The sequence below is a fragment of the Taudactylus pleione genome, unplaced genomic scaffold (assembly GCF_031769625.1).
Source record: "Taudactylus pleione unplaced genomic scaffold, aTauple2 ptg000278l, whole genome shotgun sequence".
NCBI classification, from domain to species: Eukaryota; Metazoa; Chordata; class Amphibia; order Anura; family Myobatrachidae; genus Taudactylus; species Taudactylus pleione.
Genome location: NW_028284680.1, coordinates 4,588,246 through 4,602,041, shown reverse-complemented (window position 1 = coordinate 4,602,041; position 13,796 = coordinate 4,588,246). Strand labels below are relative to the sequence as shown.

Here is a 13,796-nt window from a genome sequence, read left to right as displayed (position 1 = left end):
GGGTCAGATATTTAAAGAGTGTGAGTATGAGATACAGATAAAGATTCTAGTAAGGAAAATGTGGAACCAATAGAAATGGGTGAGCGAGCTGATAATGAATCCAAGTGGGACAGATGTGGAAGAAAGTGCATCTCCACGTCTGAGATATATTTAGACTCAGAGTATGGGGACATGCCGACGGTGCACCAAATCCAACTAGACAACTAAGTAATATGGCCGTAGAGAATCATCCTATGTTAACCCAAAGTGAGCCCACAGGGAACTGTGGTCGCAGACTAGGGAGAACATACAGGGATGATTTCTAATGTTGTTACTGCAATCAATCCAAATTCATGTAGAATATTTGTATATAATGATTCTACATCACAAGTTAGTAGAATATAAGTGTCTTTCCATATGGGTTAAAATTCACTTATAATTTCCATTACGAAACAATTAATTTTTTGGATATCAAAGTTCATGTTTCTGCTGGAAAATTACACTCGGCAACGTATATTAAAGAAGTAGATTGTCAGAACTATCTCAATTATAAAAGTAGTAATCATAAACCTTGGAAAGATAACATACTGAAAGGTCAATTCCTGCGTTTAAGAAGGAATTGTTCCACGGAATTATCTTTTAACCAACAAACTAAAGAGATGTATAAAGCCTTCGAAATTAAGGGCTATCCCCACCAGATTTTGGATAAAGCCCTTTGTGAAGCTCAGTTGTGTTCAAGAGAGACCTTATTACATAAAAAACATTCAAACAGTAAGAAGGTGGAAAGTAGAATATTAAATATGACAGATAATACAATTCAGCAGCAAGTAAAATCACAGAGATTATAAACAGAAACACACAAGTTTTACAACATGACAAATATCTAGCTTCACTTCTTCCTGTAAAAAGAAAAGTTGTCTTTAGAAAAGCGATGACTCTAAAACAGAAATTAGCCCCTAGTATTTTTTCCAACATTAACATAGACACATCTGTAGATTGGTTACCACCTAAACCCAAGGGATATTTTAAATGTGGACGAGATAGATGCATTACCTGCCAACATATAAATAAGAACTGCACGACTTTCATTTCGTTTACCACTAAAGAAAGGTTTGACGTCACCAGTTTTTTGAACTGTAGGTCACAATTTGTCATATACTTAATACAATGTAATTGCGGCATCCAATATGTAGGCAGGACTATTCGGAGCCTACACATTAGGTTTTTGGAGCATAGACGAAATGTTCTAAAGGGCTACAAATTACATAGCCTTTCACATCACATTAATAATTGTCGTCAGAATGTTAAGAAAAGTATGACAGTCATGGCCATAGAAAAAATTAAATGTACACCAAGAGGTGGCGATAGGTTTAAGACTTTATGTAGACGTGAAGCCTATTGGAGTTTTAAGCTCAACACGATGACTCCATTAGGTCTTAACGACACGGTCAAATTAAACAACATTTGAAATCATCCCTGTATGTTCTCCCTAGTCTGCGACCACAGTTCCCTGTGGGCTCACTTTGGGTTAACATAGGATGATTCTCTACGGCCATATTACTTAGTTGTCTAGTTGGATTTGGTGCACCGTCGGCATGTCCCCATACTCTGAGTCTAAATATATCTCAGAGACGTGGAGATGCCGACGCTGCACTTTCTTCCACATCTGTCCCACTTGGATTCATTATCAGCTCACTCACCCATTGCTATTGGTTCTACATTTTCCTTACTAGAATCTTTATCTGTATCTCATACTCACACTCTTTAAATATCTGACCCTAATTACTTAATTTTTCCTTCTCTGTATTTAATTCTATTGGTGCATTACATACATTTAATACTATTTAGCTTTGCTTACTAGGGTATAGTAATTTTTATTATCATTTTTTTTGTATATAATTTTTCTATATTAGTAATACTATTATTCATATATTCATTTTCATCAACTTACCTACAATTATTCCATTATCCATTTTAAGTCTCTTTTGCGATGTTTCTAAGTCAATTAATTATACCCTATTTACATCTATTGATTTTTATTCTCTTATCACAAGAGTTCTTATTTCTAATTATTACGATTATCACTATGTTTCTTCTTTTTTACTTTACTTTTCTTTTACGAATGTATTTACCTTCTGATTACGGTTTTATTCTGATTAGACCATATGTTTTTCCATTTATTCCTTCCTTCCTATTTTACAATTATGTCACAAACACTTAGTAGTTGACATCTAACCTCACATTATAAATATTTTACTTTGTAGCTTTTTTAGTTTTTTCTGTATAATAATATATGCATCAATCATTTTTTATGCGCTCTTACTACGATTGTCATGTTATGATCATTTCATTTTTGGACCCTCTCTTTGGTCTTTTATATTTTTATATTATATATTTTATTTTCTGTGTTGGATTTACTACTTATATAAAAAATTTTAAAAAAATAAGTAATTTAAAATGAATTGTTTAAATACAGTTATAAAAATAATTTGAAGTATATGTACAAGTATTGTGTGTTCGAATTATTGACTAAGAGCAAATGTCTTTCAAGCATTCTTTATGCATCTAGCAATGTTAGAATAAATCTCTCCTTCATTATGACACATGAGTAACAACTGAGACCACACCTGGTACCCAATTCTGTTGAATTATTAAGAGTATAATTAAGTCTGTGTGAGAAGTAGGAAACAATACCTCTGAGGAAACTGCCGGACCACCACAGGCAGAGAAACGCGTTAGGATATCCTATATTCTCACCATCCACAGTTTACCCCCCAGCAGGACTGCCCAGACCTCCACGAGCTTTCTCTGCTTAGCCTGACCGGCTTTCACTCAGCCACCACCTTCCTTGACCCAAAGGATTGCTAAGATGTTAAAGCTCCATTCAGCCCGGCTGGTTTATTAGTCAGCCGCTGCACTCCATCCACTTAAGACGAGCTGCATTACACCGGCTTCACCCGCTCCACTTGCGGTGTGACCAGAAAGAGCGAGGACTGCATCTTACGCTCCAATACCCACGGAGCAGCTCAGGCTGAGCACTATCCTTCACCGCTGTCTTCCGATCCCAGGTCACCCCAGAGCGGCATTCTGGACACTGCCTGCCACGAGAAGACGGGACTAGGAGGATTACCAACTGATTGTCACTGAGATCGGTCTGGTTAATTTCATTCATCAGCTAAGTACTGGTTCTATTATCCTTACTTAATACAGTCATCTCAATCTTCTGGGTTAACCCTTGTTTATTTTTTATTTTTTCATTTACTGGAATACCTCCCCTTTTTTATATCCCAGCACAAGAACACTAGTCAGGATAGCACTGGTTCACAGTGTTTCCTTGTCTGTCTGGAATTGAAATCATTCACTTATGATTGGACATTTATGATCCTATATAAGTTATTTATAACAGCAACATTATCTTCTAAACTACGGACATAACTCATATATTAACATTGCCACTGTGCAACTATTCATTTGCATGAGAATCAGTCTCCATTTCGACAAATGTACAAATACCTTATGTTTTTTATTATGTGAATTGAATCTTATTTTTATTTCTCTTATCTATGTATTTCAATTAAATGGTTTATGATCTTTATCAGCGCTCCCTTCTTTTCCATATTTAGTGGATAATACCCTTTTTTCCCCAGAGAATAAATGATGCTTCTCAGTCATTTTCCTGCAGTGGGATACTATGCATTAAATTGTGCATAATACGAGGCTGACTGAAAAGTAATGAGACTGCCTCTGTTTTTCTGTCCCATAGGTAGACGTGGCAACGCTATGCTGTGTGAAGCTCATACATCTATGTGTCTGAACCTGCGGTTGGATTGCCATAGTCTTCTTTGTTTGGTCACAGCGAGTGGAAGATCTTCGTACGTTTCGTCATGGAGGTGTCATGAGGAAGACGTATCTGTGAGATTATGTCAGAGATGTGCGATTGAATTTTGTGTTAAACTTGCAAAAATTGGAAATGTTTCCATACACAAGACTGTTTGGATTCCGGATTATAATAACGAATTCACGATTCGTCACGCGTCACAATCGATATCAGGAAATCGGGCATCCTCTCCGACATTCGAACTGTGTTCTTGCAGGATTTAACTCGTCGTCACGTCTGCTCTTCTACGAGATTTCTGGGTAACCACCTGGCACACGCGATGCATTTTCAGTTCCTTTGGCACAATATGCTGAACCCGTTGGCATGAGATGCCAAGTGAAGCTGAAGTTTGCATAAAGTTATCCTTCTGCCGTTTGGCAACATCTCCGCAGCTTTGTTAATGGTGACATCTGTAACCGCGGCAGATGGTCTCCCAGAACGCGTTTCATCAGTCACTGACGTATTACCATCTTTGAAGTTCTTCCACCACCGAAATACTGCAGCACGGCTAATTGTTTCTCCACCATATGCTTGCCGTAACATTTCATGAGTTTTCTTTCTGCTATATCTAAGTTTAACATAAAATTAAATCACACATCTCTGACATAATCTCAGACACATTGTCCTTTATGACGAAATGTACGAAGATCTTCCACTCGTTGTGACCAAACAGAGAAGACTACAGCAGTCCAACCGCAGGTTCAGACACATCGATGTATGAGCTTCACAATAACCAGGTGCATAGCGTTGCCACATCTACCTATGGGACCGAAAAACAGAGGCACTCCCATTACTTTTCAATCAGCCCACGTATTTAAACCTACTTTGATGCGTAAAGTTGGGATCTATTTACGGGGAAGCTTTTTACATTATTACAGTTCTATTATTGGCGCTGCAGTTTCATTTCCTGATAGCTTGTGCCATAGTTACTGTGCTGCAGACAATCGTTACTTAGTAGTGTTATTGCCGGTAACCTCTGTAGCTGTAGCCTAGTGACACAAGTGAAGGGAGCCAGACATACAGTGAGACCTGGCTGACCTTGACGCAAGGGGTGCGATTCAACTGTTTTTCACAATGCGGTAATTAACGGATGCCGGATGTTGCAATTCAGTTGTTTTGGGCGCCAATTAATCGCACTCTTCACAGCCAATTAGATTGGGTTTAGCCGCGTAAAACGCCTAAATCCATCTACAGTCCAGGTTTGGGACCCCAAATCAGGATTTATTGCATATTTCTGCTAGTCCCCTCCGGAGGGGTGAGCAGAAATGCCGGCGGCTGTTCCTGCTCTATAGGAGCAACAATTGAATTTCTCCGTTGGACGCCTGGCACTACCAGCCGCCGGCAAAATCAATTGCATCGCTCCCACAGTGATTGATAATCAGTCACACAGTGCAGACAGTATTGTGACTGCACACACTGCTCTATTGGAAAGAATAAAACGGATGATTGTGTACTGTTTTAATATACGATACAGAACCTTTGTGGCGCCTTTATAAATAAAAGATAATAACAATACTATGATTATCTGCTTTTGTGAATTAATAATAATTGTTGTGCAATGATCACAATATTGTGTGTTATTAATGTGTTGTGGGCTGTTATTACTGGAACGTGTTTGTTCTGTAAACCTGAGGTCTGGGAGTAGATCCTGGACTCGGCTGGTTTTACACACACCGCCCAGATCACTGCTGAATTCAACTGGTGTCCTCTCGTTCGCACTATGTACTATGGGCCTGATTCAGACCCGTTCGCTATCTGCGTACGCTGGCTGGATGCGTATGCAAATTTGTCAAAGTGATGCCACGGGAAGCGAACGCTCGGCAAGGCATAAGCACGCCCACCATGTCTTAGCGAGCGGCCACTTTGTGTATGCGTACGCCCAATCGCACAGGCAGAGCCGCCCACCAGCACCAGGTCATCTCCAGGAAGTGTATTAAAACACTGGTACATCGAGCACCATCGGATGTGAACGCAGCGCGTGTGGTAGCTTTACCCTACCGCAGGCATTGCGAGGAAATCAGTGTAAAAAAAAAGGCAAGTGACGTGTCCTATGACGCTGCCTGTTAATTATGCATGCCTCTAAAACGGCGTGAAACACGCCTGCGTTCGCATCTCCAACCTCCCGTTGTGTCCTGCCCCTGTTACCACCCACAAACAGCCTCTCCTCTTACTCATTACACTGGGCTGTCTTTGCAGGGCGAGCGAGCGGTATGCGATCGCAGTGAGTAGTTCGCGCAGAACGAAGCATGCGCGTACCCAGAACATCGGGCCGCTTGCGAGCGTACGCATATAGCGAACAGGTCTGAATCAGGCCCTATGTCTTTTGCTGGCGACACAGGGACTAATGCTGCCCAATCACACTTAGGTACCATTTAGACAGGATTATACTATTTCACGTAGCTCTGACCTAGATAAGGCTGGCCATTTACATTAACAGTGTATAGAACATCCACCGCATCATACAAGCGACTGTGATCACTGATGTCATTGAGCTAAGCAAGGTTAGTACATCTCGGGCAGAGACGAGGCCGCTGGTTTACAGTGTGACAGCCGCTACAACATAGAAGAGGCTGCCTAATACCGGGTCAGCACTTAGGCTGGAATGCCGTGCACATTAATGCTGTACGAGCAGGCAGCCCATCAATATTAGTCACAATTGTGGATCACAAACCTGAGCTTTATAACGCTGAATGATGTGTGCGTGGATAGGGGGACGCGGGGGAATTTGTCGACCTGCCAATTGTCTACTATGACATAACGTTAGCCATGCGGATTTCTGTTCCGGAGGGGAGTAGGTCTCGTCCAAAAATAGTCTGCCTACATATGTCGTCTTTATGATCATAGGGCCTGATTCAGTAGCGTACGCATTTGTGATTACGGATGCAGATAGAGCGATTGTTAGCCAATCGCATGCGTGTACAAGCTGCACATGCACAGCGATCGGATTGCGATTATGGACGCACAGAGGAATCCATCGCAAAGTGAGTGTCATGCTGTCAGAATTTGGGGGCGGTGATGGGTTTGGAAGAACACAGGCGTGTCTGTACTTATAAACGCCGTTTCATTGGTGTGCATATATTAGCCGCTGCGATTGCATACGCAGCGTGAGCGCTCTCTGCGTGCGAGGAGACTCGCAGTGTCTGCGGCTGGTCAGACCTGGCGTAAATGTTGCATGACTGCCGGATGTGCGGCGATGGTACGATGTTTATACAGAAGAGCGATGGACGGATATGAGAAGGCAGCAGAGGGCGTCTTTATGGCGGCTGAGCTTTGGCAGGAATTAGCATATTTTAGCAACTGCGATCCGTAGGCGATTGCATTCCGGTATATGGCCCATCAGGCAATCAGGCCCATATCCTATCCGGTATATGGGCCTGATTTAGGATGTTCTATTCATTTCAACTATACATTACCAGCAGCGGTAAGCGGTATGCGCACTGGCAGGATCTGTGTCTGCATAGGGATTTTGCATATAGCGCAGGTAGAGATCTGTCAGACTGCTGGGAGCGTAAGTGTTGGAGGTGTGTGGTGGGGTCATAAATGGCTGTGTAGCGGGAAATTAGTTAACTGGGTTGACTGGAGAAGAATAACATTTAATATAAGTGTAAACTGTGTGTAGACATCAAAGATTCCTAATATCTATAGTTTGTATTTTCCCTTTACAATGGTGAGATGAGCCCCATGATAAATACATATATAGAGGCAGAACTGTCCCTCTCTGTGCCCATGACCTGAATCATGAAAGTAAAATGAAAGCCTGGGACGGCTGTACATAAACAGAACTAATCCTCACGTGAAGGCGATGCATGTAATAGCTAACTATAACCGAGATCACTGACAGCTGGTAAAGTCCTAAGGTCCCGTAGTTTGCTAATGTGCTAGATGAAGGCGTTTTAGAAACTTCAATAACTCCGATTACCGCTATTTTTAGTTATTAGATCATTATTTCTGTTATTATTAGCAAATGGGCTCCATTCTAGCTGCAATGACATGTTCTTAGTATTGCATATTGGCTATCTGCGGTAATATACACCTGACAGGGTTACCGCTAATCCGGCTGATCCAACCATGAGAGTGTGTGTGTATGAGAGAGCTTCCTATGGCATGCAGGATTAACACTATCCTTTCCAGATCACTAGGGAAAGATCTGGGGAATTTTCTCCGTGTAGTTAATGTATCTGTCTTGTTTTGTAAACAGCTGAAGAAATCCATGCGCCACGTGCGCGACAGGCTGGCCGCTCTGAAGACTGTGGAGAGCGAGGAGTTAACCCTGCCTGGCGGCATCTGGAAGGTCTCTACCACCAGAGACGTGAGTGCAATAATATTTTATGGCCTATTACTGTACACCATTCCAAAGGGCAAAGTAATGACATCCTCCAAACCGCTCAATGTCAACAGTGTGTCTTACAGGGGCTGAAACACCTAGTCCCAAATTCCCAGTTTATGATGTCTTTATATCCCCGAGAGCTACAGCTCGTAAATCTTTTATTCAAGTAATTGTATGTTGCAAGACCAATGTTAGCCATTCACTCTGCAGGTATCTCAGCGATAAAAGTAATAGACATTCTCCATCGCACAATATCTAGGTCGTCTTCCTCCATCCTGCCCATCTCTCCTGCCTCTCTGGGCTGTCCCAGTCTTTTACCTCTGTCAACAGCAGAACAGACTCCCGGAGGACAGGGTGTAATACAGTATTTTGGGCTATTGCTTCAGTCTCTCTCTCTTCTTGATAAAAAAAAAAAAGTTATAGAATGGCAGATATGAACCACAAGGCCCATCCAGTCTGCCCTTTAGGGTTAGGGTATTAGGGTTGGCTTAGGGGTTATGGTTAGGGTGATGTTTGGCTTTACAGTGTGGGGTTAGGGTATTCCTATCAGGATTAGGGTAGGGATGCTACGCGTCATGGATTTACCAGGATTGTACCGGATTCAGAGAGTTGCCCCGGTGTCCACGGAAATAAAAGTAACCAGAAATAGTGGCAGGCAAAGTGATTTGCTCCTTGCAGGGAGCTCCGTGAGAAGTGTCCGGGATATGCAGACAGCGGACTATAGTGGCGGAGAGTCAGTAAACTCATTATGGTTTGATGTAAGCGGTCCCTCAGAAGCAAATTCTCAGGGACTTTTGACATGGACAGTGTCTGCCTTGTGCAGATAAAGGGACTGGGTATTTCACTGGGTCCTTCTCAGACTAGATTGCCTCACAATGGACTTCTCATTATCAGTACTGATGAATACGTGGGGGGTTTTCCTCTCCCACATTTGCACACCTTTGAATGACTCTAATGCAGAGATCACAGAATAGTTCAGGAGCCAGTCAGCTTAGTCTGTGACCCAGTAGGGCCTATATGCCCCCTACTGCAACTTTTACAGTATACATAGAATTGTACAGATCTGTCCGGCCAGACCACCACTATCTGTACGCTTGGTTTCATAGCCGTCGTCGGGAGCAGAGCAGCCCTATCCCTGGTGTACAGCTCTGCACAGCACTCAGTTCCTGTCGACACACCCTCATTGCCTATGTGGGAACGCCCCTCAGTTGTAAGTGGAGGTGTCGCTGAGATGCGTCCATTGTGCATCTCCCGTTCTTGCATAAGCTTTGTCCCCGATCCCTGAGCATGCACAGAGCGAAAACACAAGATATGATCCGCAAACAGATTCATTATTATGTTATATATGCAGACAAACTGAAGTAAGCCTGTAAATTATTGTCCAAGTTGGCATAGTTATGTGGATTGCTGCCTGCACGCTAGTTGGCATAGGAGGTATGTGCATTGCCCCTGCACGCTAGTTGGCAATAGGCGTGATGCGCTAATTGGCAATTTGCATATCTACTATGACAACTTGATTGAGGTATTTTAACGGTTTGTTTATATTTTTCTGCAGAATCCAATCTCTCGGAGGTCCCCAATCCTACATAGGCCAGGAGCTGAGGAGGATGAGTCCCTTCTGAGAGGACATCATGACCTTCCTGTGGAGCTCCTTGCTCACAATTCAGAGGAGCAGCTTCGGGAGAATGTAAACGCAGTGCCGCATGGAAAACCTGTGAGTATGGTGAGCACACTATATCATTATTGTGACATTACAATATATTACATGCAGGAAAGCAGCAGTGCACAGGAGGGCCCATCACTTACAGTAGGCTGGCATCACTTCCAGGTTCATTCCATTGAATGCTAATGAAACTAGTTACTTGCACAAATACCCCCATCATAACTGCACACTCCGACTGTGGTTCTCACCAGGTTCTAGTGTACACTGGGCCTGATTCAGAGCCACTGGTAAGCGGCAGCTCGTTCGCTCCGAGCGATGTTTGCCCAACTGCGCATGCGTACGGATCGTTATACGCATTGCGCGAACCAGTCAGTGCGGGCCGAAATTCATGTGCTCGCAAAATAGCGAATGCCTGATAATTTGAGTGACAGGATGAGGCGTATGTGGGTGGTAACAGGGGAAGGTGCTTGAAAACGGGGAGTGGAAATCCGATCGCAGGCGTGCTTAAAGGTCAAAACGGGCGTTTTATGGGTGTGCATAATTAAAACAGCAGCGTCATTGACCACATCACTTGGTTTTTTTTAGCCAGAACTGTTCGCAAAATTGTGGTAGCAAAAACCAACCACAAGAATAGCGAGCAGCTCATACCCTGTTCGATGTACTCGATTAATCTAATAAATAGCGGACATGACGTAGGATGCGAGCGGCCAGGGGGCGTAGTTTCCCAAAAAACGACCGCAAGTTTTGTTCGCTCGTTCAGACCTAGAGGCGTGAACAGACCGCAAACAGCGAACGGTTCATTTGAATAGCCACCCCTATTTTCTTGACGAGCGAGCGCAAATAGCGACCGGCTCTGAATCAGGCCCACTATCTGATCACCTCTTCCTGGGGCATGACCACATTACCCCCATTACTGCACCCTGTGGTTCTCACCAGGTTCTAGTGTACACTATCTGATCACCTCTTCCTGGGGCATGACTACATTACCCCCATTACTACACACTGTGGTTCTAGTGTACACTATCTGATCACCTCTTCCTGGGGCATGACCGCATTACCCCCATTAGTGCACCCTGTGCTTCTAGTGTACACTATCTGATCTCCTCTTCCTGGGGCATGACTGCATTACCCACATTACTGCACCCTGTGGTTCTAGTGTACACTATCTGATCTCCTCTTCCTGGGGCATGACTGCATTACCCCCATTACTGCACCCTGTGGTTCTAGTGTACACTATCTGATCACCTCTTCCTGGGGCATGACTGCATTACCCCCATTACTGCACCCTGTGGTTCTAGTGTACACTATCTGATCACCTCTTCCTGGGGCATGACTACATTACCCCCATTACTACACACTGTGGTTCTAGTGTACACTATCCGATCTCCTCTTCCTGGGGCATGACTGCATTACCCCCATTACTGCACCCTGTGGTTCTAGTGTACACTATCTGATCTCCTCTTCCTGGGGCATGACTACATTACCCCCATTACTACACACTGTGGTTCTAGTGTACACTATCCGATCTCCTCTTCCTGGGGCATGACTGCATTACCCCCATTACTACACACTGTGGTTCTAGTGTACACTATCTGATCTCCTCTTCCTGGGGCATGACTGCATTACCCCCATTACTGCACCCTGTGGTTCTAGTGTACACTATCTGATCACCTCTTCCTGGGGCATGACTGCATTACCCCCATTACTGCACCCTGTGGTTCTAGTGTACACTATCTGATCACCTCTTCCTGGGGCATGACTACACTACCCCCATTACTGCACCCTGTGGTTCTAGTGTACACTATCTGATCACCTCTTCCTGGGGCATGACTACATTACCCCCATTACTACACACTGTGGTTCTAGTGTACACTATCTGATCACCTCTTCCTGGGGCATGACCGCATTACCCCCATTAGTGCACCCTGTGGTTCTAGTGTACACTATCTGATCTCCTCTTCCTGGGGCATGACTGCATTACCCCCATTACTGCACCCTGTGGTTCTAGTGTACACTATCTGATCTCCTCTTCCTGGGGCATGACTACATTACCCCCATTACTACACACTGTGGTTCTAGTGTACACTATCCGATCTCCTCTTCCTGGGGCATGACTGCATTACCCCCATTACTACACACTGTGGTTCTAGTGTACACTATCTGATCTCCTCTTCCTGGGGCATGACTGCATTACCCCCATTACTACACACTGTGGTTCTAGTGTACACTATCTGATCTCCTCTTCCTGGGGCATGACTGCATTACCCCCATTACTACACACTGTGGTTCTAGTGTACACTATCTGATCTCTTCTTCCTGGGGCATGACTACATTACCCCCATTACTGTACCATCTGGTTATTCTGATGATTGAATTTTCAGATATGTCATCGGTTGATGAAGGAACCTTATCCCACTGGGCCAGCTCCGGCATTTAACACAGATTATCATGCGGCTCTTGTACTTCGCCCGGGCGTTGATGAGGAGGAAAACCGAAAACAAGTATGTGGAAAAACAATGACTAATTAATTTGTTATTATTTCTTATAATTCTAATGTGATCTCAATATTTTAAGGGATCGGCTCTTGGCTGACTGTCAAATCCTCCATTCACCTTTAACTAGCTCCAAATCTTTGTTCCTGCTTTCTCTCTTAAAGGGGCAACTCCACCTGTGTGCTGTATACTCCCAATAACATTCCTACAAGCAGTGTACCATTGGCCATGGGCTCTGCTCATAGGCGGACCAAATAAAGCAGGCCTGGCCAACCTGTGGCTCTCCAGCTGTTGAGACTACAAGTCACAGCATGCCCTCCCACTGATCAGCTGGTAAAGCATGCTGGGACTTGTAGTTTTGCAACAGCTGGTTGGTCACACCTGCAATAACGCATGCATTGGAGACATAAATAATGTATTACTTTATAAAGTACATAATGAAATACTAATAGTAATTGTGCAACCACATGTAAAAAATGGGAGAGTGTGTAAGATTTTACACTTGGGAATGTTTTTGTTTAGCAGACTTTCACAAATTATGTTTTTGGATTTTTGATAGCTTGCATTCCCAATGTTTGTTTGAGCAGCTATTTATTTAGTCAGTAAAACTAACTAAAAATGTGAATTGGCAAATTGATAGAATAACATATTTATTTTATTATTATTTTATATATTTGTTTTGTACACCGTACATTTTAATTACACCCTTTTTGTTATTAAAGGACCCGGCAATAATCTGGATACAATGTTGCACTCTGTTGATACTAGAAATAAGGTCTCTTTTGTAGCCATCTTATTTTTAGAACATAACACGCTAATCGTTATTTTAATACACCCATTTATTTTATATTTTGTCCACAAAACAGTAAAGTACACTGTTATCACACATTTTCTTTCTTTTCATGCAGTATTCATTTAAAAACACAGCCATTTATTTTAAACTCCTAAAAACATTCAAAGAGGGATTTAAGGCGTTAATAAATGTATTTAATGTAGCAGCCAATCCAAACAGTCCCTCAGGAATAAAAGGAGGCCGAGTTCACCTCACAGGCACCTTGAAAAAGTCTTAAATGACGTAACGCGTTAGTGTAAAGCTGCATACACACGTAGAGATATTCTGTCCAACCATCCAACTAGTTGATTGGTTGGAATAAAAATCTGGTAATGTATGGGAGTAACTGATGATCAGCAATTTGCTCCTACTGTACATGCCAGAAAACATGAAATTGGAAGTTCAGACAAGTTAGAACAAATTGTTTAGATCAAACATTTAACAAACAACAGTAAGGGGCATTGTCTCCCGAGGTTATGTGATTGACCTAAGGGGCAGCCGCCATAACGTTTCTTCGCTACAGCATTACCCAGGGAGCCGGAGAAGAGACTGGCTTAAACCAGGCTATCAGTTCCCTCTGTTCAGAAGGGGTTATAGTTCCTGTTCTACAGTCTCAACAGGTACAG

At 43.0% G+C, this 13,796-nt stretch overlaps 1 protein-coding gene across 3 annotated transcripts in view; it reads left to right on the top strand.

The window, feature by feature from the left end:
- The window catches only part of CCDC15 (coiled-coil domain containing 15), a 47,151-nt gene that overhangs the window by 16,769 nt on the left and 16,586 nt on the right, over positions 1-13,796 (top strand). The window contains exons 4-6 of one of the 3 annotated variants that reach the window (XM_088481847.1): positions 8,055-8,165; positions 9,739-9,906; positions 12,228-12,347. In XM_088481847.1, coding sequence (XP_088337973.1) covers positions 8,055-8,165; positions 9,739-9,906; positions 12,228-12,347 — 399 coding nt within the window. The remainder of the gene's footprint in view (positions 1-8,054; positions 8,166-9,738; positions 9,907-12,227; positions 12,348-13,796) is intronic. The other 2 variants (XM_088481848.1, XM_088481849.1) reach the window with 2 other exon arrangements.